The sequence below is a fragment of the Charadrius vociferus genome, unplaced genomic scaffold, assembly GCF_000708025.1.
Source record: "Charadrius vociferus isolate BGI_N301 unplaced genomic scaffold, ASM70802v2 scaffold484, whole genome shotgun sequence".
NCBI classification, from domain to species: Eukaryota; Metazoa; Chordata; class Aves; order Charadriiformes; family Charadriidae; genus Charadrius; species Charadrius vociferus.
In genome coordinates, this window is record NW_009648074.1 from 304607 (window position 1) to 329161 (window position 24555).

The 24555-nt window shown below is 54.1% G+C and overlaps 1 protein-coding gene across 1 annotated transcript in view; it reads right to left on the reverse strand.

Moving 5' to 3' along the window:
- Positions 1-368: 368 nt before the first annotated feature.
- Positions 369-24555, reverse strand: part of ASIC2 (acid-sensing (proton-gated) ion channel 2) — a 541834-nt gene continuing 517647 nt past the window's right edge. Inside the window, exons 3-10 of the mRNA XM_009883822.1 lie at positions 23459-23586; positions 9066-9216; positions 8049-8105; positions 7332-7485; positions 6524-6615; positions 4837-4916; positions 1130-1198; positions 369-911 (exon numbers count right to left, since the gene is read on the reverse strand). Of these exons, the coding sequence (XP_009882124.1) occupies positions 810-911; positions 1130-1198; positions 4837-4916; positions 6524-6615; positions 7332-7485; positions 8049-8105; positions 9066-9216; positions 23459-23586 (833 nt within the window). The 3' untranslated portion in view covers positions 369-809. The remainder of the gene's footprint in view (positions 912-1129; positions 1199-4836; positions 4917-6523; positions 6616-7331; positions 7486-8048; positions 8106-9065; positions 9217-23458; positions 23587-24555) is intronic.

Consider the following 24555-nt stretch of genomic DNA (forward strand, 5'->3'; position numbering starts at 1 on the left):
AAGAAACCCACCGCCCCGTGCCCACCCGCCGCAGACGGACTATCCAGGCACTGCAGACGGAGGACTGCGACACAGCAGCCGGGGGGGACGTTCCACCAAGAGCCACCGGTCCGGCCCCTCTCCAGGGATGCTCACCTTGGGGTGACTGGTAGCGCTGAGGAGCCCCGGCGGTGGCCCGGCCTCGGGGGACCCGGCTTAGCTTAAGATTCATCACAGACTGACACGAAGGACAAGAACGTAAGAAGAATCCAAGAGCTGCGACTTTTTGTTTCTTTATTCTAATTCAGCCTACGACGTTAGTAATGGTGATTTCAGGGGATGGCTGGGCCCGCGAGTTCCTTCTTGTAGTGAAAATCAGAGACTGTAAAGAGGAACAGAGCTTATAAAGACAGATAGGAATATATTGCCATAAAAAGAACTGGCATGCAAGTGCTTTATACATTTGGCAGTATGTGAAATGGCGGGGCTGCGGTTTTGTTTTTGGTGGTGGTGGTGGTGGTGGTGGTCTCTTTGTTTTGTACAGTTCAAAAATGAGCTGCTGCCTTCACATCTTGAAGACAACCCCCCCACAGGAAAGGACAACACAAGTCAAGTCCAAGGCGCCTCTCGCTTGGTTTTGGCAGAGTATATATATAATATATATATTTATTTTTTTTTAATGCATAGCGATTTTCTTCCTTTTTTTTTTTTAAAATATTTTTTTTAATTTTTTTTTTTTTTTGCCCCCGTTGCAAACCTGAGCTCGGTCCCTGCTTTCCTGTGCAGTTTTCCTTCCTTAGGTGTTGGCACTGTGGAGCGGTCGGACGGTGTCAGCAGGCGATCTCCTCCAGCGTTCCCAGGGTGGCCTGCAGCGGCACGTTCACAGTGTGGCTGATGGTTTCCGAATGATTTGGCATGGGGTCGCAAGTGCTCTGCGGACGGAGAGCGGGGGACAGGGTTACCCTGGGGCCGACGGATGCTCCCTGCCCCTCCCCAACCGCTATCTCCTTTCTTTGGCCGTGCCATAGCATCAATCCTTTGGAAATAACTCAAGCCGGGGTCGAACGCTGCGTCCGTATGGAGCGACTTCGCCTGCCTACGGAGCCGACCGCAGGGAAATTTCCTCCTCTCTCCCAAGGGGGCTCCTTACCACGTTTTCATCATGGCTCCCTTCTTCTTCCTCCTTTCCGAGTAGGTCTAATAATTTCTCCTTGATCAGCTGCAAAAGAGGAAGGTTGGGTTAAAGGCGGGCAGGAACAGGCAAGACGTCTCGCCTTGCCTTGCGCGGGCATCCAGGAGGCGTGGGGCGACCTCACCCAACGGGGCTGGGTCCACAGCCCCGGGAGATGCGCTGGGTTTGGAGGACACCCTACGAAGGATATACAGAAGACGACAATCACGCCAGGAAAATCACCCCGTGTGTCCCAACTGAACTCTTCCCATAGAAAAAGAACCAACCCAAACCTCAATTTTTTAAATATGTTTGGGGTTTTATTGAAAAATGTCAGTGACGCGAGTGCCGTTCCCCTTCACAGCCGCGTTATTTCCTTGGCAGCCGCTGCTGCTGAAAAACGTATTTTCAAGGGAAAGCCCAGAAAGGTTGAAAAGTGAGTGTTCTTCTGAAAAACATCCACTGGGGGAAAAGAAAAAAAAAAAAAAAGAAACAAGCTAAAAATGTGAAAAATTGGGTCAGGTCCTAAGGAAGTGAGGCAGATGCTGGCTGGCATGCGGAGACGCGTGGTGGGGATTCGGGACTCCAACCAGCCCAGGAGCACAACTCCGCCCCGGGGCAGGACCAAGAGGAGGATTGTGCTGAGGAAACGATGCAAAAACCCATCTCTGAGATCAGTATTTCATCAGATTTTGGCTAAGCCACCGGGAAAGAATAATTGTAGTCATTTGTTGGTAATCTCCAAGAGTTTACAAATGCTTTGGTTCAAAACACAATGAGTTTTAGGAGCGCTGAACCCCGCTGTGATGAAACCCTGAGCAGATTAGATCAACCATGTGGATTAGGCATCTTTTAAGACTTTTTATTCCTTTTCTCCCTGTCTGGTGTGGGTTAAATATCTGTCACCGGTGACCATGAAGATGACCCCTGCATAGGGCACAGCTGGGTGAACCTGCTGGTCCATCCCCAGGCAGCCTCTCCAAGGAGACAGGATGCTCTCTTAAGCTGTGCTTGCCCAAAAAGGAGAAAAAAGTGAAAAAAACCCCCGTAACAAAACAGCAAGAGGAAACTATTTGCCAAGTTTTATAAGCAGATGTCAAACAAGGGAGTAAAACAGAGAAGAAAAATCCAAACTTCACGAGGTTTCTTATTACCTTCTTATGAAAGAACCCCAAGAAAGCCGGGAATAGGCGATTTTAATGAAATATTGTGTGCATTCAGCCTCAGATATAAACTGAGGCCCAGGGTTTGTTTGCGCTCCAAAGTCATTATGAGCTTTATGCCTGTAATTTTCAATATATTTTATTGCAGAATAATGCCACCAAGTGCTAACAGCCGCCCAGAAGGGACTGTGACGGGGAGTGACTGTCTTAAAAAGTAAAGCCAGCATCCCCACTTTAATAACGTCAAGAGGGTTTTCGAGATGCCCCAGCGAGCTCGGAGCAGAGACCGTGCTCGACATCCCTGTGCACCCGCCGGGCTTGGGAGATGTTAATGCAACAGCCACGGGTGACTCCCGACTGCAATATCCCATGGGATTAAAAATCCCTGGTCCCATAGGGCTGAGACAGGGCTATGAGAGTGCTGGTTTAAAATACTGCATGTTTGGGTGCAGGGGGCCCAAAACCAGTGCGTTAAAATCCGCAGGCAACAAGCGGATAAGGTAAATTAGGAGGAGGCACCTTCCCAGGGACACGGGCAAAGGACCTTGGACTGGGATGTGCCAAATCTGCTGGGGACTGCCCGTCTCCATAGGGGTTTGCATCCTCCTCGAAACTCTCCCAAGATACAAACTCATTCCTTCCAGCTATAAAATAGGACACACGCTCGTGTGTTTGGATCCTTGGGGTCATCTGGGTGCGGAGGTCACTCCTCGGTGGCTCGCAGCCAGCTGCAGCCCCTCTCCCTGCCTCAGTTTCCCCTTTTATACACAAAACTCACGAGCCTGACCCTTGACGCGAAGCCTTTGGCGATGCGGCCATGAAGACTGGGAAGGAAAACCAACGGCTGGTGGGGAGGATGCTCCAGGGAGGGTTATTTTGGACCGTGGCCAGTTTGAGATGAAAAATAGGGTGGAAAAAGTCCCAACGGCAGGAGGGTGCAGCCAGCGGCTGGAATCTGCCTCTGCGCTTACTGGGGCAGTGGCGGAGGATGCTGGAGGAACGACGCCCGGGGGCAAGCTGTGACAGCATGGGACCGCCGAGGGCGGTGTCGGCACCACGGCACAGAGAAGGCCAAATCCCCTCGGAACTGCTGGGCTGAGACATCAGCGTTCACCGGGAGAGCTCGCTTAGGGAAAAGGAGATTAAAAATATACAAGGGTCGTGACTGCTGCTGGAGGGCAGAGGAGGGAGGGCTGCCAGAAAGCGATGTCTCCTCCGGACTGCTTATTGCAGTAATTCCCATTAAAAAGGACGTGCACTTTTCTCTGGAGCAGCTGCTCTGGGCCACCGTGGAGCCACGGGACCACGCTCGAGCTCGTCTCGGTGCTTCCTAGAAAGCTCCTTGCTCCAGGGCTGCTGGCAGAGCTGCAGACGGAGGATAACAGGGATTGGGGTTTTTCCACCTCCCCGGCGGTGGTACAAGGTCTGGTCTCGCTGCTTCTCCCGCCTGACGGCTGGACTGGGACTCGGGCATTAATTAAAGGAGTTTTGATGAGAATCACACAGACTGGTGGGGGCTGGAAGGTCCCTCTGGAGCTCCCCCATCCCACCCCCCGCCAGAGCAGGGGCACCTCCAGCAGTGGCACAGGACGGCGTCCAGGCGGGTTTGGAATGGCTCCAGAGGGGGAGACTCCCCCACCTCTCTGGGCAGCCTGTGCCACTGCTCTGCCGCCCTCACAGCAGAGAAGGCCCTCCTCAGCTTCAGATGGAACTGCCCATGGTCACCTTTGTGCCCGTTCCCTCTTGTCCTGTCACGGGGCACCACTGGACACAGACTGTTCCCATCCCCCCGGCACCCTCCCTTTGGGGATTGAGAAGCGTTGAGGAGATCCCCCTCAGTCTTCTCTTCTCCAGACTGAACAGCCCCACGTCCCTCAGCCTTTCCTCAGCAGAGAGATGCTCCAGTCCCCTCCTCACCTCCGTAGCCCTTTGCTGGACCCTCTCCAGCAGTTCCCTGTCCTTCTTGACCCGGGGAGCCCCGAACTGGACACAGTGCTCCAGATGTGGCCTCCCCAGGGCAGAGCAGAGGGGGAGGATGACCTCCCTCCACCTGCTGGCCACACTCTGCTTGATGCCCCCCAGAAGATGACAATGGTTTGCTACTGGGGACGGGGACAGGAGGGTGCACCAGCAGGTCCCCATCCAGCAGCCCGGAGCCACCACACCTCGGGTTAGGGGGAGATCCAGTGTGGGAAACAGCACGGCTGCTTGAAGGTGGTGCTTAATTAGCCCAAGCAAGAAGGAAACCTCGTTAGCAGAGGCAGGATGCCAAGCGGCGCTGGCCATGCCACGCCATGGCTGCGTGCCAGCCCACCCCCCTGGCTGATGCAGCGACCTCCGCACCATGCCACATCGCCGTGACCGACTACATAGCACTACTGTAGAACACTCATCATATAGTAGCATTAATTAACATTAATAATCCACGTGGGCACATTGGGCGTGGAGGGTCCTGGTCCACGACCACCCGAGCTTGGCAAACCCACACCCGCCAGAGGGATAAGGCCAAGGGCGAGGTCTTACCTCGTATATATAATCAAAGAGCTCCAGTATAGTGAGGATGCTAGCACCGATAAATAGCCCCATCTGGCCTCCAATGTCACCTAGGAGAGAGAACAACACGCAGATGGCTTTCACCCCCGTCGGAAACGCTCCTAGAGGCACCCGTGCCAGCGTGGTGCGGCTGCCCTGGGTGCTGCTGTCCCCAAAGAGTGGGGAAACGCGTCACCCCCAGAAGCATCAACAGCTCTAACAGCGTGAATAGCATCCCGGGAAGGACACTGCCGGCCACCGAAGCATTTCTCCTGCTAACGAGGCCATCAGCTGGAAGCCTAATGAGGGCGCAATACCGCACGCTGGCATCCGAGGAAGCCATCTGTCAGAGTCAGACAGCAGGCTTCAGCCCAGGGATCCCAAAGCCCAATTCCCAAACTGGGTGGTAGAAGGAGAAAGATGCTGGAGAAGAATTAGGTAATGTCCCCCGGTGCCAAGAAAAAAAACCCCAAACCTGCCAAAGAGAGGCAAGGCAGAGGGAAGATGGCCTGCTTTTTCAGGGGGGAGCATCTCAAGGCTGTCTCTGCTCAAGTCCTACAGTCCCCCCAGGGCTGGGGAAGGGCTGTGGAGGAGGCACCGTGGGGAGAGGAGACTTCCAGGGATCTGCTGGGAAGGTAACTCCTGCCATGAGTTGCTGTGCTATGCCAAACCGTGTGCTTCAGGGAAGACAACTCTCATGGATTTTGCTGCAGAACACCCATGGTTCAACTGGGTTGCTCCCCAGAGTGACGGTACCTGTGGGTGGAGGGGCTACCGGGACCTTTGCTGTGGGTGTCCATGAGACAGAGGCAGAAGAAAGAGAGGAAAAAAAGGCGCTTTGGGGCAAAGTGCTGGTTCAAGAGAGGCTGAGGACTTGGGGGAGATGAGACTGCCCAAAGCACTCGGGAACCCAAAGCAGGTCCAGATGGGGTCATGGCATGTATGTTTTGCAGAGCTACCACTGCGGGGTGACAGGAGGGCACCCAAAGGGACATGGGGTGCTCTGCTCCCTGCAGTGTCCCCCGTCCTGGGGCAGGCTTGCAGCGTCCGGCCCCAGAGGATGGCCCGGCTCCAGCTCCGTGCATCCCAGGAGGCATTTGGGGATTGGGGGTAGCACACGATGGGGCTGAGTGTGGGCACAGAGCATGCTTGCTTCTACTGACCAAGCACCTCCACCCCCAAGTCTCAACAGGTCCTAAGTACCCAAATCTGTAGGTGGTACCCACAAAGCTTGACCCAGTCTGAGGCTGAACAACCCAATGACTCCTTCACCTTCTCCATCAAGCTGCGGGGCACCACCCAAAGGCAAAGAGCAGGGTCCTGGCTGGCAAGGAGGATGGATTTGGAGCATGTGGATGGTTTTAAGAGCTGTCCTCCACACACTACCCTTCCAGTGTTGGGGGGCACCACAGAGACCATCCATCACCCACTCAGCCCCAGGACTTCCAAATAACAGGGTCTTGGTAGCAAGCTGAGATGGAGCAGCTCATGTTAACCCTTCACAGGTGGCATGTGGACTAGCTGTGGTCCGTGGGACACTCCCCAGCTTGCTGTCGGAAGGAAAATGGAAAGCTGGCTGGATCTTGCTGGGATTTCACGACAGGGCACATAACCTGTGGCACCTGTCTGTCCCATAAACACACACGGACTCCAAAATGCACCCCCGATCTCTCCTTACCAAGTAAGGCTGCCACTTCGTAGGCTTTCTTCTGTTCAATCGTCTCATAGTTGAGTGCTTCAAAAAATATGTCCAGCACAAGAATATTCTCTCTGTAGAAAGAGGACAGCAGCATCAGCCCATCAGCCCCTAGCGGCCTTGTGTGCTTTGGGGTAAGAAAAAAAGTGGGACTTTGGGGCTTTAGTCCCCGCCTGTCCTGACTGTTCTCCTTCTGGGGTCCTCAGCAACCCACAGACACTCGGACCGCCTGGGCAGCGACAGGACTCCAGCAGCCTTAGCAGAAGCTGGAAAATGTTCTTCCAGGACGTCTCAGGATCTGAGCTCTGGATCTTCCTTTGATAATAACAGCAGGAGTCCAAAGGATGCTTAATATGGAATAACTCTCGCTGCCTCCACAAGGCAACAATGTGCCCAACACTGGGAGAGGTCCCAAGGCAGCAGCTGCCTGAGGTCCACAGCCCAGACTTAGGTAAAGAGTAGCCACATTTCAGACAGGACCAGCAAGACTGGGCTTCCCTGTCAAATTAAGGAAGTTTCGCACTTGTTTTTTGGTGGCTATGGGGTATGCTCATGGAGACAAGGCCAGGGAAGGACTATACCGTTGTCCTGAAACACGGCTACTGAGATGAAAGCAACCTCATCTCTTCAAGGGTTTCAGCCTAACCCTCCCTGGAGGATATACCTCTGTTTGGTGATAGAGGCTTTGGCAAGGTCTGGTCTTACCATGGGCCGGTTTAACCTGCCAACAGGGTTTTACAGACACTTTCGCCCCATAAAGCGAAGGAGATCCGTTTTCTGCAACACTCACGAGATATATTTTTCTGACTTGTTGAACTTCTTCTCCAGGTACTTGGCTGAAGTCTTGCTGGGGATTTTGACCATGGAGAGCTCTTTGTTGTACCTGGTCAGGTTACAGGGTGTCCTGCAGATGCAGTAATTGCTGTCCTTTTCAGCAAGCAAACCTGGAGAAGGTCACAGGGTCAGATCTCATGGAGTCAGGGACACGCAGCAGATGTGAGAGCAGAGGTCATGCCACCCAGAGAGGGACCAAAGAGTCACATCTCAGAGGAGCTGTAGGAAACCCAATCCTGGCCATTTCTCTCCCACTTCATTGCATGGCCACCCCCACAATCTTGGAGAGAGGCCTTCTGCTGGAAGCTACACTCTGTTACCAGCATCTTCTCATGGAACATGTGGTGATTGAGTCTGCTAAATCTGGACCTAGAATGGGTCCCTTCCCTCCCAAACCCATCCCCAGAGGTGCTCCCCTCCCACATATCCCGGGGTGCCCATTATCCCGAGGGTTTCTGCACTGATGGATTCCCATGCCCCATGCAGAACCAGAAGCAGCTTTATCCCAGGGTGCACCCAGCCCTTCCCAACAAGTTGGGTATCATCAAAACCCATCGCTGGGTTGCAGCTGCTCTAGATCACCCCAGTCCTGCCAGCCAGGTGGACACAGGCTGCTGGAAGACCCTCCTGCTTGGGACATCTGTGGGACCCGGCGATATCTCCTGGTACTCACCGAGTGCAGGCTCTGCGCATTCCTTATACTGCTCCGGGGTGCAGAAGGGAGCATCCCCTGCATGGAAAGGACACATCCATCAGTGGGCATCAGCCACCGCTGCTGCAAGAGAGCTGGGGACCACCGGGCTCTCCGTGGGGACCACAAGGACCTCCCTTTAGCCAACTGAACCTAGGCTGGGGGTGGGCAGCATCTCACAGCATCCCAGACTGGTGAGGGCTGGAAGGTCCCTCTGGAGCTCCCCCATCCCACCCCCCGCCAGAGCAGGGGCACCTCCAGCAGTGGCACAGGACGGCGTCCAGGCGGGTTTGGGATGGCTCCAGAGGGGGAGACTCCCCCACCTCTCTGGGCCGCCTGTGCCACCGCTCTGCCCCCCGCTCCAGAGGGGGAGACTCCCCCACCTCTCTGGGCAGCCTGTGCCACTGCTCTGCCGCCCTCACAGCAGAGAAGGCCCTCCTCAGCTTCAGATGGAACTGCCCATGGTCACCTTTGTGCCCGTTCCCTCTTGTCCTGTCACGGGGCACCACTGGACACAGACTGTTCCCATCCCCCCGGCACCCTCCCTTTGGGGATTGAGAAGCGTTGAGGAGATCCCCCTCAGCCTTCTCTTCTCCAGACTAAAGAGACTCAATTCCTCTCCTCTCCTCTCCTCTCCTCTCCTCTCCTCTCCTCTCCTCTCCTCTCCTCCAGACTAAAGAGACCCAATTCCCTCAGCATCTCCCCCACCTCTGCCTCCCGTGGGGGCCTTTCCTTGCAAACCGAGGAGGGGACTGCTGGAAACACCACCCGGGGCTGTCAACTGGGGCTAAATAAGGGGAAGTCAGACCCCTATCCCTCTGCCGTGTCCTGCCCCTATTTCAGGTCCTTTTGCAAAGGCTATTAGCATCCTTCTTTCCTTAGGCAAAGGTATTCCCAGCTCCTTTAATCCCCGGTCCCCTTCCAGCTCGTTAAGCCCTAATGATGTGGGTTGGGTGGAGGGAGGGGGTCCCTGCTTCCCCCCGCCCCCGGCACACTGACCTGGCATGTGAACCATTTTGCAGTTGCAGTTTTCCACAATATACCGGGTCTCGCAGTCGATCCTGCAAGCCGTGATACTGTAAACGGGAAAGAAGTCTAAGCCCATATCCGACGAGCGACATTCACCCCACGGCGGAGGCAGGTACGTCAGCTGCAAGAGAGGGAGGAGCGGGGTGTCAGGGGACGCTGGGGACCGGCAGTGAGGAGCGGGGCACAGCATCTCCCTCCTCTTGCCACAGAGGAGCCCCCCCAGCACAATTTTAATGACGTTTTCAAGGAGGGGGACCAAGCCGTGCTGTTGCAAGGGAAGGACCTCTGCCCAGAGAGGCTGTTGAGGCTCCATCCCTGGGGGTGTTCAAGGCCAGGCTGGAGGTGGCCTTGGGCAACCTGGGCTGGTGGGAGGTGTCCTGGCCCATGGCAGGGGGGTTGGAACTCGATGATCTTCAAGGTCCTTTCCAACCCAAACCATTCTATGATTCTATGACACAGCACAACTTTTGCCAAGTGCGAGTCTTTAGAGAGCTCTTCTGCTCCAGAGCTGCTCTGCTGCGTCCCTCCAACCCAGCAGAGCTGCAGCAGGATGGGGCATTGGAGACCTGCAGCACCATTGGGTCTCCAAGGCCAGCTCTGTGGTCTGCACCACCGGGAAAATCCTGCCCATGCGGGGAGAGATGGGGAGGCTCCGACCTGCAAATCCTCTCCGACTTTGGTGAGAGCAAACCTGGGGTCATTGGCACCGCTGTGTCAACAGATCCCATTTCCGGCTTACTCCAACCTCCGACCTGCACCACTCCGTGCCACTCATGGGGACAACACAGACAGCACTGGTGACAGTGAGGAGCAGAATGGGGTGGCAGTGACATCCTGGCAATGGCCATGATTGCTCTGCTGTCAGCAAAGCCGCTGCATTTGCACTGTTCCCTTCTTCAGGCACGTTTCTCATTGATGAAAAATGCAGCAGATCACAACCCTCAGAGAGGGCCGGGGACTTGCGAAGCACACGGAAAGGGCCAACAACAGTTCAGCAACTAGGGATTACTGCAGAAGGTGAAAAATGCCAAGGAAAGGGCGTACGGGTGCCATGAAGAGCCTCCAAACCTTCATGCTCCCCGTGGTGGGATGGCTCTGCTCAGAGCGGTGCTGCCATGGGAGCTGGTGCCAGGCTGCAGAGCAGTACCTCGCCACAGGCTCAGGGAAGGCAGACAAGTCAACCGTGTCCTTCTCCAAACACCCATTGCACAGGGAGAGAGCTCCATGGAGCGAGATACCACATTATCCGCTCTCCTGGCACCCCCATGGTGATGGAACCTGTCTTCTTCTCACCCATTCGCACACCACCTCACGTGAGGCTCATAATTTGCTCCACTCAGTGCTAGCGCAATGCAAACCCTTCTGCTGTTACCGCTTTATTTAACCCAAATGCACAGATCAGATAAGCAGGACTCCACAACCCACCACAGAAACCTTAATTCAGAGCCCAGAACATGCTGGAGGAAATAAAGTCACTGTCTGGCCCCCACGGCCAAATCTACCTTATCCCTTCTGTCTGCAGCTTGGCAGCCTTTCCCGTTTCTCTTTATCTTTGCTAAATGCTCTGCGCTACTCTTTGCTAGAGAGCAGAAAATAGCATTCCCCCAACCCCTCCTTCTTTGTGTTTTAAAGCAGAGTCCAATTTGCTGCGCTTTGCTCCAAACACAGAACGTTTTGTGCTGGCAAAGCCTGCTGGCTGAACAAAAACATCCCTTTAAAAATTGTAGTAACATTAATCACAGCCTAAAATAAATAAGTAAACATATGTTGATGGACTACGAGCCCAGGACCTAGCGGCAAGGCTCTAGGGTGCTCGGTTTGGGTTTCTTCTGGAGACCTGTGGGAAAAGGAGGAGAAAAGAGATGACCCATGAAATGGAAGGAGATGCTGTTGGATAAATAACGACCTCATGAATCCTTCAGGCACGGACCTGGGGTAACTATAACAAAACTACCACGGTGTGAGCGTTTTGGAGCCCATGCTCTGCTCTAGCTCTGCCCCATGAGATGTCCTGTGGCAAGAGAGCTCCAACCCTCCAAAGCACCCTGTAAAAAGATGTTCACCTTGTGCACCAGCTTGCAGGACTGGGGCTCTGGTAAAACTCCCCCTGGCTTTGCCTTATGAACCACCCGGACATTAAAAACCCATAATGGGCTTAAATTGCAGCCAGGAGGAGAAAGATGAGATGTTAGGAAGAATGTGTCTTGTGGTGAGGACAGTTGGGTATGGCAACAGTCTGCCTTGGAGTGGCATGAAACCTGGAGCTAAAGGAGAGTTTGGGGAAGACGCCAGGCCTCAGAGGGTGATCCTGCCCTCTGGGGCTGGACAAGCTCTGAATTCAGCCAAGCCAAAGTAATTCCTTCGCTAAGGACCAACTTTGCTGTGAAGAGTTCCCATCCAGGGATCCAGAGGTGCTTTACTTATTCCAGCACTCACCTTGCTGCATCTACGGGCACTACACTGGTTCCTTGTTATTTCTGTCTCTAAGAGGCTGATGTAGGCTTTATGGGACCAGCTGGAACCATGGACGTGGCAGCCCTGTGGCATACTCATCCTCTAGATGAGCCACAGGTCCTCCCCATGATGAGATGGTCGTTCAAGGTCTTTCGTTGCACGACCCCAAGGATGGACCTGAGAAAAGCTCAGACCGGCCTGCCCAAGGGCGAAGGGGGTCTCCAATATGATGGTGACCCCTTCTTTGGCTCCGGATCCCCCACCAGCCAGGGATGGAGGGAATCACCAACTCCCTTCCCATACTCCCGTGGGCACCAACCCTCCTTTCAAGGGCCAACAAGACACAAAACTTTGCCGTGACGTTGAGCTGCGCGGTCGGCTCAGCGCCTCCGCGTCCTGGTGTGCGCATGCCAAAAAACGGGACGCCGACTGCCAGAGCCAGCGTCACCCACGGGTGCCTGGGCTGCTTGCGGTGGGATGTGAGCTCCAGCATTCCCCAAATCCGCTTGGATCCAGGCTGCTGCTCAAGCTGCTTTGAAAAGCAACAGCGGCGAGAGCTGTTGGGCTGCCTGGAGCGACGCGCGCCCATCTCTGCGCTCAGCGGGTCCCATCTGAAGAGCAGACAATATCCACAACGGGTGGGAAGACGCAGAAGGTGACGGAGGGATCCCATCTGCGGGGACCAGCTGAGGCATTAAGGGGAAAAATCAATTAAAAAATAGCAGTTCCCAGCAATTTCGGCATCCTCCAAGAAACAGGCCTGGCTCTGAATGGGGTGGTGTTGAGAGTCAGCACAGCAGCACCTTGGAATGAAAATATCAAGAGCGTCTCTGTGACAATAGCAAAGAGCTGTTTGAAGGGGATCTTTTCTCATTTGCTTTACACTTGCAATATAATAGAGTACCAGATGCCATCATTTAGTCATCCGCGGTGGAGAAAGGGGCCCATATGTTGCACGTTGTATGATAAAGGAGAATAAATAATCGCGGTCTCAGATGGTATCAGCTCTCTCCCCAGCACAGCTACGCACAAATCTTTTAAGCCCTTTAAATTTTATTGTGAATGTAGGTGACGGGATCGGAAAACGACGGAGTCGCAATCAGATATTTAGCTTACACGCTTTTTTGCTCCGCCAGCGCTGGGTTTGAGCCACGGTGACTCGTGAACTGGCACCGCACCTGCAGGAGGTGCATGGGCTGAATGATTAATTAAACCCAAAGAGATGCAACTTCATTAACAGAGTTATGGCCCGGTTTGTAGCCGGGACCACGAGCACTGACAACCCCCGTACCGCAAAGCAAAGCTGGTTTGCATCTCCCCAAAAGCGTGGCGTCCCTTGGGGATTTGCTGCCACTTTTCTCCGTCTTCCTAAACAGGCAGGAATAGGTGCAACACATCTCCTGTGCCCCAGCCAAGACTTCTGCTCTCCCCACTGCTGAATCCCTGATATTTAGGAGCAAAAAAAAAAAGCCTCTTGGTGCATTTTAACATGGGTGGAGGGTTTTTTTCTCTGCAGTATAAAGGCCTTCCCTGTTTCGGAGAAAAGCACGTCGTGGCTGAGTCCAACAGGAGACTCCAGGGAAGCTCTAATTTTTACTTTTTAAAGGAAATTTCCCCAGTGAAACTCCTGGCCATGGAGCAGAGCCCTCTGGGCTGGGACACAGGCACCTCGGTGCTGCCCTGTGCTGTATTAATCCATACCTCTTACACCTCTGTTTCCCAGGGCAGGGATTTCTTGCTGCTGGCCCTGCCTCCAAAAAGAACCCTGAGATGCGGCGGCTGTGACCAAAGCATCTCCCACACTCAGGGGACCAGCACCGGGAATCCGGGCGCTTCCCGCTCCATCGCCGGCTCGGTGGGAAGCAGCGCTGCAGCAAGGGTTCATCTGAAGTACAACCGGCAAAAAAATCTGTGCTTCTTCCTTCTGGGTAAGATTTTAATCTCCCTGGGCTGGCAGAGTTGGACCCTCCCTCCCTTGAGCAAGTCAATGCACTCTCCTCTCTCCAAAGGGCTCATCAAGGGCTATTACCTGTAGCCTCCATCGTAATTACAGCTTGGAAGATTCGTTGCTTCCCTCACGCTCTGTAATTTGTAATCAGAAGCAAACTCTCGACTGATCAGCAGCCAGATACAGCTGCGGTACCTCTCCGGAGGGAGAAGGTGCATCATTAGGGACGGGGCTCTGCAGAGAATAGGGCAGCCACATTTCCCAGCTCCTGCCTCAACATCCGAAGGTCATTTGGTCCCAGGAAAGCTCATGTCGCCTTTCCCAGGTGGTTTTGGTGAGCAGGCACCAACGTACCAAGTCTCTGATGTAGTCAACTCTTGTCCTGACCTTTTATTTCCAATTATCTCTGAAGGCAGCTGCTCTGCTACCGGCTGTGGTTGGAGCCACGGCAGCATCTCTCGCAGGGACAAGGCAGGACCACCGGCATCGCTGCGTCGTCTCCTCTCAAACGCTCCCCCTCACCCTTCGAAGAGGAGACCCCCAGAGCCGGGTACAGTTTTACCCATCAAAGAATGCACATCGCAGTGAAAGACTCAAACCAAAGGGACGAACTCTTCCGCAGTGTTTCCTGCCCTGAGGCACAGTGGAGCAGGACCCCGAGGTTCTTCCCTCCAACCCCTGTGGCTTCATGCCCTGCAGACCAGCCCCATCCATGCTCCCGTTGCCTCTCCCATGTTGGCACGGGAGTCCCGATGCCCTGCGAGCCCTGGGGGTAACGCCACGGTGAACCCATCCATAACAGCATCCGTCCTTATCCCCCTCCTCGCCGCAATGGGGCTGCGACCTCAAGCAAAGCATTCACCTCCGAAGCGCTTGGCCCCAGAGAGCTGCAACGGATTTTTAGACGTTTGACATTTGAATTTGCTGCCCACGATGCTAACCAGGCCGCTGCATCGCCTGGCAGAGCCCGCCGGGGAGCCGAGCCCGCCTCGCCGGCCGGCAAACAGCAGCGCACGTGACGGAGCAATCCCGCAGACCGCAGCCGTGTCAACAACTGAAATGGGAAAAACGCTAATTGGATTTGATTCCTCTCCCCGGCAGCCCCTCCTGGGCGGCGTGCAGCCACGCAGAGGTCTCCCCCCTCTTGAGAGAATCGCTTTCCCCTCTTCCAGATGATGCTGATTTGGGGTCGGCAGGAGGGCTCCGGCTCTGGACCGGCAGAGGCTGCCCAGGGATGCTCAGCTGCTCCCCTCCAACCTGCTCCGCTACCGCCAAGGACGAGCTACTTTTCTTTGAAGCTTGAGGCGGAAAAAAACCCATAAAAGCAAAAGGAAAAGCAGAGGTAAAGGCAGCGGGGACAGTTTCTGCCCTTGGTTCCTGCAGGAGAGTAGCGCCCAGCTCTGATTTTGCTCCGCTGCCGTGGCAGCTTTCCGAGGGCACACTCCCCTCCCCGGCACCGCGCGGTCACACGCTTATAGAAATTCAGCTTCAGCCTCTAATTGAGGTTGACAAACTTGCAATCATTAAGACTTACTTAATTAATGAGACGCTTTTAAAATGCTCTTGAACCTGGCTATTCGGGATTCTGAAAATCAGTTACGAACTGGCAGGGGCCGAAAAGAAAAAGGAACAAATTGACTTGTCTCTTTAAAAGCAGGATGGACCTCGCTTGACCGAAACACACGGAAAGGAAGGGCTCCTCCGGGCAAACGCGGAGGGAAAGCGGATGGCCGCGGCGGGGGCTGTTGAGCACAGCCTCCTCCCTGCCCCAACCCCTTCTCCCGGCCACGCTGCCGCCCTTTGCATGCCGCTCTTGGCACTGCCCCTCCCGAAAACTGCCAACATCTATCTGCAGCCAGAGAGGTCTTTTTTTTTTTTTTTTTTCTTTTTCCCCCCATTTATTTTAAGTGGTATCTCTGTGGTTTGGGTTTTTTCTTTTTTTTCCCCTCCACGTTCAATTTTATGCAATAGGGAAGATGTGGAAACGCAGTGGAGACGTTTCCGGCAGGAGGTTGGGGCAGTTTCCAGCTGGGCTCTGCGATGAATCCGCCTTTGGGGATGCGTCCTGCATCGACTTGGCGCTGGGCTACAGCTCGGCGCCTCTCCAGCCCCCTCCACCCGCGGGTCCCCACCTGATGCCACCAAACTTCAGGCAGCGATGAGCAAGGAGGGACGCAAACCTTTCCCTGAACATGGCAAAATCCACGTGGGGTGTGTTTGCATTTCCTCCGAACAAAGTAATAACCAGAAACCTCTGTTCTTTAATGAGACATCAAATAGCATCAACTTAATAGAATTTCAATCTTCAGCACTTGTAAAATGCTTAAAAAGCTCGGTGCACACACAGCTCGCTGGCGCCGTCTCCCAGTTAATGACGCTGGAAGTTGTCTATGTGCCGTCTACCTTTGCCGTGCCGTTCCTTCTCATTTGCTCCCTTCACACAAGCACCGAAGAAGTTGTCTTTAAGGACAAGAGCTTAACCCTTCCAGCAGCAGGAAGGTCCCCCCAGAGGAGAACCCGGGGAAGTTACACAGCCCGCGAGTCTCCAAGTGTCGGAGGTGAGTGGGCACTAGAACAAAAATGTGATTTTGGAGCTCAGGCTCCTCGGGGTCCCCGTTTCCTCGGGAATGATTTGGCAAATCAAACAGCAATATTGAAACCTCCTGTGGCTCCCCCAAAAGCCCGGGGCAGCCCCTTCAGGGGCTGTGTCCTGGTTTGAGTGACACAGGACTAGTTTCTTTTCTAACGCTTGGGAAGACTGCACTTTTAGAAGACTCCAGTGTCTGAATTTGTGAAAATATTTCCTTTCCAGCCAGCTATGGTGTGCGGGTTTCAAGGTCTCAGTGTTTTCGAGCTCGCCGGGTGCGGGGATGAGGAGGAGCGAGACCCGGGCACTCGACCCAAGCTGCCAACAGGGTTAGTTCATACCATCAACGGCACATTCAGTATAAATCAGACAGTTCGCTGAGGAGTTCTCTCTCCCCCGTGACGGCTGCCATCCTGAGCACTCCTCGCCCCGGTGCCGCAGCCCTGAGCCCGTCCCTTCCTCCCGAAGCCGCAGCGCTCGCAGGGTCCCACATGGGCTGTCACTGCTGGGGGTGCACAGCTTCTACGGACAGAATGGGCTGAGGGTGATCCGGGTGTATTTTATATTGGTATCGGGATCAATACTGGTTCTTTAGTGCTATTAATGTTAATTATCTAATCTTACTCTATTAAATCTGTTTATACCAACTCCCGGGTTTCCTTGTTTTTCCCCGATTCCCTTTCCCTGCTGGAGACGGGTCAACGGGTGATAGAATGACTGTCTAAACGACGATAAATTGCTATGTGTTTCTCAGACGGTAACAGGCTCATCCCAGGTTTGCTCCCAGGACGCGCTGGACGGCTGCCCCCCGCCGTTGCTGCATCCAGAGCTCGCTTCTAGCTCCCCACTAACTGAGCTGTACCCTTCGCCCATGTGCAAACTCGGTCTTAAACCGCAATAAGCTCTGCCCCCTCCCTCCTGCTCACCTCCTTGGCACATCTACAGCCAGCAAAAGCGTTTCCCCCTCATTCTGCCGCACACCGTTGGCTCTATTTGTCGGACTACATTGGCCAGACTCCTATAGAGGTGCCCAATGTGGGTGGGTGCGTGGTGGGAGTTGGACCCTCTGAAACTCTCCTGTGCTCACCGAGCAGCTTTCTATTGTTTGTAAAAGATCCTTTTACCCATATACCATGGGGAAGGGTGAGCAGGAGCACCCAGACCATTAGTCCATCTCCATCCCTGATGTTTTCTCTTTCTGACCTCCACCCTAAGTGAGCCCTTTCCAACCTCTCCCTGTTCAGACGCACTGTTACCGGCCCTGGCTCATTTCCATCGCTTGCCTCCAAACCTATTTTCTTTTGTATCCTTATACAAACAGGCTGATTCACTCCTAATGCTGTTTTCTAAGCAAAACCGCTCCGCTGCCCTACAAAAACAGCCATGCAATCGTTTTTGTACATCTCCTGCTTTGATCCGCTCCTGTGCAATGAGGTTTTCTACGCGGCTGGCCACCTCTGCCTGCCAGTTTGCTTCTTGTTGTTGAATTAATTCCGAGTCTGATGATATACTGGAGGAAATCAACTGGGAGAGTGCGTGGGATTGAGGGAAACAGAAAGAAATTGGAGAGTGAATGTTCTTCTAGGAGGATGTGTAAGACCGTAGGTAGGAGAAGATGCTCTGAGCGAGGCTTAGGAAACATGGGGAATACTATTTAATTGCTCCTAATTTTCAAATGCCACCGCCTACACCTTGTTTGGAAATACAGGGCTTCAGAGCGATCTCTGCCAGACCCCCAGTCCCATTTTCCTGCCTCTGTAATTACACTTTTGGTACTGCGGTTGTTGGTGGCTGATGCTCTCTGCCCCATGCAAGCGTTTCGAGGGGATGAGTCTCCGAGGCACACTAGAGCCCTATTAAACAATATTGCTCCATCTTCGAACCTGTTGCTTAATTGAAGCCTCTTAAATTTTTATTGCCAAGTTGGCAGAAATTGCCATTTTTAGTGCACTTTTCATCTTCCCTAACGCGCCATGCTGATGGCGTAGCAGGGAGCAGCCGAGCTGGGGAAGTAACGTTCTCTGACCCCGTCCCTTCTGGGAGAGGCTCCGGTGACGCTGCTGAGATGCGGCAACGATGCTGTAAAACCCAACTGGAGAAAAGGAGGTTAAAAGGAACCAAATCCAGGAGGATTTTATCCTTCTCCGGGGCATCAACCCTCCAAAATATAATTTCCAGTGCACCCACCCATGCCGCGGCGCTGTGGTCCCGTGCAGGGGTATGGGGGGATATCGCAGCCTCCCCAAGGCCACGCACAACACAAGCTCCGGGGAGACTTGTTACAGCACCGGGCTCAGCCGAAAGAGCTGGGAAAAGGGAAAAATTGAGGTGCATCCCTCCAAAGCCAGCAGCAGCGGGAAGCGAAGGGTACTGCCCTACTCGGGGTGGTCCTGCCCTCCCGTGGGAGCCGTGCGGAGGGTGACGGCACGGCGTGCCCCGAGCCAGCTCCTGCGCTGCTCAGGGCTTTGCCCATTCATGAGAAAACAAACCTTATTCATTAGACTCAGCAATTGCCATGGAAACCACTCCCCTGCGCGGCCGGAGCATCTCTCGCTGCAAGGCACAACGGGCGCCGCCGCCGGCTCTCCCCGGGTAAAACGGTGTGAAAACCCCAGAAAACATCAGCTGTGGTCTCGCACGTCCACGGAAACCACTCCACCTCCTTTCACGTTGCGTTCAGCCACAGCCACTGCCGTGGTGGACGGAAAGTCACCCGGAAAGGATGTTTTCCACCACCCTCCATCCAGAAACTCTTGTTTTAATTGCAACTGTCGGTCGTGCGTTGCCTTCTGCTGCGCCGCCTCCTGAGTCGCTTTGGGGAGCTCAGTCCCGGCTCCCCTTAAACTTCAGGGGATGGCTTTGCTCCGAGATCTCAGACAGAAAGCATCTCCCTTTAGGCACAACTCCGCAGCAAAGAACCGGCTTGGTCTGTATAACCCAACCGCCACCTTGTATGGAGGAAACCGCCTGCGGGCACTGCCTTTGCAGGATTGCTTTTGCTGACTCAGCACGCGCGACCGATCCGCATGCAAAGTCCCTCTTACGATGCTACCAGTGCAAACCAGCGCCACATCGTTACTGCATTAACATTCCCAAACTGGTAAATGTACCTTAAAAGTGTCACTCTGCAGGAAGCAGAGGGCTCAGCCGTGGCAGAAGGAGGAGAAAAACTGATTTAGTTCCTTTTTTTTTAGACGGAGGGCTAATTTTAAAGGGTGATTTAATGAGATCATGCACCATCACGGAGACAGAGTTTGCTTTCAACAAGGGGCTTTTGGAAAGCTCTCGGGATAAAGATCCAGGATTTATCACCCCGGCACCAAGACACAAGTCCTCGCTTGAGCTAAAGGACTGCAGACCTGGAAAGGGAGGAAATCAGTAAGTAAATCCCAGCAAAGACTCTGGTTTCCAGGCTGGGATGGGTAGACGAAAGGATAGGTTTGAGCACAGCCACAGGGAATAGTAACACAGCCACAAATACAGCCACGAGCCTCTAAACCAGCCACGAATAAATCCCCTTCATCCCAAAGCCCGTCTCAAAGACGAAGCATGGCTCCCGCCGTCGCACCAAGGCAAGGCTACCCAATTCCACACCTATTATTTTTCATGACTGGGAAAAGTGCTTACAACTAACACCGAGGCTGCTCTCAGCTGGGAGATGCGAAACGACCGTCTTTTTATCTTTATTTTTATTCTTCTCCAGCTGGAGAATCGTTTCTTTTCTGTTTCATGGTGTAAAACACATGGTTTAGGACCCCAATAACTGGCCGGACTCAGTCCTTTGGGTAATGTTCATGGGTTTTTCCACCTTTTGCTCTGATTTATTGCAGGAGCAGCACGTGCCTGCCCCAGATGTAGAGATTTAGTAGGGAAAAAAAAAACAACCCAACACTAAATCAGAGGTCTGAATAAAAGATGCGAATTCAGGGCTTGAGAAGGTGGGGGATGCCCGGCCGGTCCCGGCGGGGTAATTAGAGGAGGCAGCAGCATGTGTATGCTGTAACGGTTGTAATTAGGTTAAAAAATGACTTTATGGAGAGGAGGGATTGGGGTGGGCAGCATCGTCCCAGGAGTTGAATGCTGCTCCAGGCGGGCGGCATGAAGAGCCCTCCATGTCTCCTGGGTAAAGGCGTCGCAGCCCAGGAATAATATTAAACCAGTTACAGAACCCCTGGCCCCGAGCAGAAACATGTCCTTCCCTCTCCCAGCACCAAAACTCCGGCAAAACCTGCAGAAGAGGGAACACGCTCCAGCCAAGAGTCCCCTCAAATCTGTTCTTTTGTCATCTTCTACATCTTCCCTGCCTGGAAGAAGGGATTTGGGGAGGGATGGATTTTTTCCCCTCTCTCAGAGCTGGCTGTCTTCCTGATAGGAAATCTAATTTTTTAATAAAATAATGCAATAGTTAATGCTGGCAATGGGATGGGGAAGATTTACAGCAGCTGTCTTAACAGCCTCCAGCATTTACACTATTCCTTTCTTAAAACAAAGTCCTTGAGAACCTCGCTGGAGGCTCCAGCTCCCGGCCACGCTCCCAAATCTTGTTGAAACCAGAACGTTTAAGGAAGACAAATCTTTCCAATTACCGCTCGCGCTGCCGGGCGAGTTCGATTCGAGGAGGTGTTGCCGAACTCTTCCAGCATCAGGGGGCCGCACCGCGTGACGCGATACCCTGCCCGGTGCTGCCTGCCTGCCACCGGGGCGCGCAGAGTGCGCTTCTCCATCGCCAACCTCGGCATCTCCCCGCTCTCGCTGAAGGGTTGCTCATCCCGCTGGAGGTTATTTTCTCGCAGCTGGCAATCTGCTAAACAAAAATGTGGCTCGTTGCTGCCGTGAAAAGAGGAGAGGGCTTCGTTCGAGGCATGTGCGTGCACCCTGGGGAGGCCACATCTGGGGTACTGCATCCAGTTCGGGGCTCCCCGGGTCAAGAAGGACAGGGAACTGCTGGAGAGGGTCCAGCAAAGGGCTACGGAGGTGAGGAGGGGACTGGAGCATCTCTCTGCTGAGGAAAGGCTGAGGGACGTGGGGCTGTTCAGTCTGGAGAAGAGAAGACTGAGGGGGATCTCCTCAACGCTTCTCAATCCCCAAAGGGAGGGTGCCGGGGGGATGGGAACAGTCTGTGTCCAGTGGTGCCCCGTGACAGGACAAGAGGGAACGGGCACAAAGGTGACCATGGGCAGTTCCATCTGAAGCTGAGGAGGGCCTTCTCTGCTGTGAGGGCGGCAGAGCAGTGGCACAGGCTGCCCAGAGAGGTGGGGGAGTCTCCCCCTCTGGAGCCATCCCAAACCCGCCTGGACGCCGTCCTGTGCCACTGCTGGAGGTGCCCCTGCTCTGGCGGGGGGGGGGTGGACTGTATGATCTCCAGAGGTCTCTTCCAACCCTCACCATTCTGTGATTCTGTGGGGATGGGAATGCAAGACCCCAATGTGGGACACTCTGCTCCGACATAGAGTCTGAGAATGGTTTGGGTTGGAAGGGACCTTCGAAGTCCATCTCATCCTGCCACGAGCAGGGACATGTCCCACCAGCCCAGGTTGCTCCAAGCCCCGTCCAACCTGGTCTTGAACACCTCCAGGGATGGGGCGTCTCCCACCTCTCTGGGCAACCTGCACCAGGGGCTCACCACCCTCAGCATGAAAAGTTTCTTCCTTAGATCTCAGCTGACATGGGACCCTCTGCTCTGACACTGACTTCCTCCATGGCCTTTGGCAACTCACTTGCCCTCCCTGGGGTAACCCAGTCCCTGCGAGCCGCCTGCCCACCGCTGGCACAGGGAGGGCTCCCCTATGCACCGTGGAGGACAACGAGTCACCACCCCGAAACCCGGGGCCGTGTCCAGACCCCACTGCTCTGCGCTGCATCTGCCACGGGCAGCCACGGACACGGGGCTGACCCCAGCGCCGTCACGCCGGCGTGCGGACACCCCTAGGTGACACCTTCAGGAGATGCCCCTGGGAGAGAGGATGGATCAGGCACTCAATGCCAGTAATTACTGCCAACTGCAATTAATGAGTTTTCCACCCTTCCGGATTCTTTACGCCGCAGCACGCCCCGTGTAAGCAACGCCAAATGCTGCCGGGTCCTCTGGGATGGCAGAAAGCGGCTGTGGAGCCCGGTGAGGACCCTGGGGACATGTGGAAGGGCTGCTGTCAAGGGAAGGGGCATGAAAAATGCCCATGATGGGTTTCCGAGCCCATTTCTGCTTTGGACTCCAGCAGCTGCTGCCACAGCCCCCGAAGAGCCCTCTGCCTTCGCCGTTACTAAGGTGTTACACTCCAAACGAGAGCCCTGAGCGCTAATAAAGCTGCTCATTTTCTCCAGCCCACCGGACCTCCCACAAGATACAAACCGACGGCAGCCAAACATTTCTCTGCTTTAATTGAGAAGTTTCCACCTGGCGCTCGCCCACCGGGAACCCACACCGTTCGTTATCTCCTGGATGATTGCACGCAAGCGCGCCGTAACGAAGGCGAGAAGATCTGCATCCAGGCTCGCTGAAACGCAGCATCTTCAGGGGTATTTTGGTACCCGGTGACCATGGAGAGATGCCTTAACGATATATTTGGTGGTGAATCGCTCGCGTTGCTCTGAGCTGAAGTGTAACGACCGTGGCTCTGATCTCCACGGAGGTTTAATCAGAGCAAAGCCTCCAACAGCTCCTGTTCGCTTTCCTCAACTTGATTTATGTCTCATTTGAGGGTGGATGCGAGAGCAGGGAAGAAAATGAGAGAGGCAATGAGGCAGGAGGGCTAGGACTGAAAGCGCCGAGGCTAAGCTGGGCGAAAAAATTACTCCGCTGGCCGCCTTTCCGTATGCCTAATCAGGATTTGGGTCTAATGACGCTACGTCACATCGCATCCATCCCCACCGCGATGATGTGCCACCGTTGGGACTCAGGGAGAGCGATGCAGCCTGAGCCAGGAGCATCCCACCACAGTTTATAATAAAGAACGTGACTATTTCTGTGTTACCTGAAAGGATTCACGCTGATCTACATAATGAAACGCTCTCCTCTCGTCTCTTTTAATACCCTTGGAGTGTGAGAGCCTTTTGGCAAAAAGCATCCTTTCTCCGAGGGCTGGAAGGTACCCAGCACATTAAGTGACTGTCACAGCTGATCCATAACCATGGAAGAGCAAGGCAGGGAAATTATCCGGGATGAAGTCCCTCCTGTGGCCAAAATTACACGGATCGTGGGCAATGCACGGGAAGCAATGCTGAAAAAGCTGCCCTCATCCCAACCAATTTGAAGCAAGGCATAAAAATAGCTGTTAATGACAAAGATGCCGTTCAAGGGGCATCGGTACGTAGAAGCAACCTCTCATACGGACCCACTGGAGGGATCCTGGTGTGGAAATGAAATTTAGGACTTACCCTTTGCTCTTGGGTGGCCACAAAGGTCTGGAATCCAGGGGCCACCCCGAAGCCCAGCTCCTGGACGAAAGGCGGCTCAGACTGGCTGTGGATCTGGACTTTGACTCCAGCCTCGAACGTCGTCTCCTCTGGAAGAAGAAGGCGGAAGATTAGCGGGCTGGGGCAGTGGGATGGCATCCACCGGTGTGGGCACGTTTGTCCCTCTGTGGAAAACTACATCTGGTCAATCTCCGCTCCTCAAAAGCAGTCGGGAGTGTTCCACCTGGATGATGAGACTTCTGGGCACCGAGGGAGGGAACACAGCGGCGGCGTTTGCCGTGAGCGGAGCACAGCTGGGACTCAGCCCCCGTCACCCCCACTGCCCATGGGGATCAAGAGCATCCCCAGGCTCCTGGTCCTTACGCTGCTGCCTGTCCCAAGGGCTCACCCTCCCTGTACAGCAGAGATGCGGGATCTCTCCAGCTTGATCTCTACTTCCAAGCTACAGAAAACAGGAGGTGACATCTTTCTTTCTAGCTGATATTTAGTTACAGAATTTGAAATGCATTCCCGTATTACTAAAACAAATAAACTCCTCCTTTCCCCAAACGGAGACACTTCTACCAGCTGTAAGGTCTCCAACGCCGAAAGCATGGGTGCACCCTGCATCCGCTGCTCCAACTCTGACACAGCCTGAGGCCACTTGGGAGACAATGTGGGCAATTTAATAACAAAAAAAAAGTGCTTTAAATTCAAAGGAGCTCATGTTTTTGGCAGCTGAAGTCACTCCAAGCTGGACAAAGGCATCTGCAGCACATGGGCACAGACACAGAGCTATGGGTGATGCGAAGTTTACACATCCCAAATCTGTGCTGAATACCAAATAACTCGAGATTGGTCCCCCTCTTCCACTAGAAGCCAAAACAACCCCAAAAAAGACTTTCTGAAGCAGAATTAATGGGATGCAAATCAGACGCGAGTGTGATACATGAGCACTTTGGGCTCCTCTATCACACAGGCGTCTTCACGCAGCTGGGGCGCGTAACCTTTCTCTCTTTGGCACTGCTGCTGCAGTCTCACATCCCAAAAAACGAGAGGGAGCATATGGGACTAAGGGG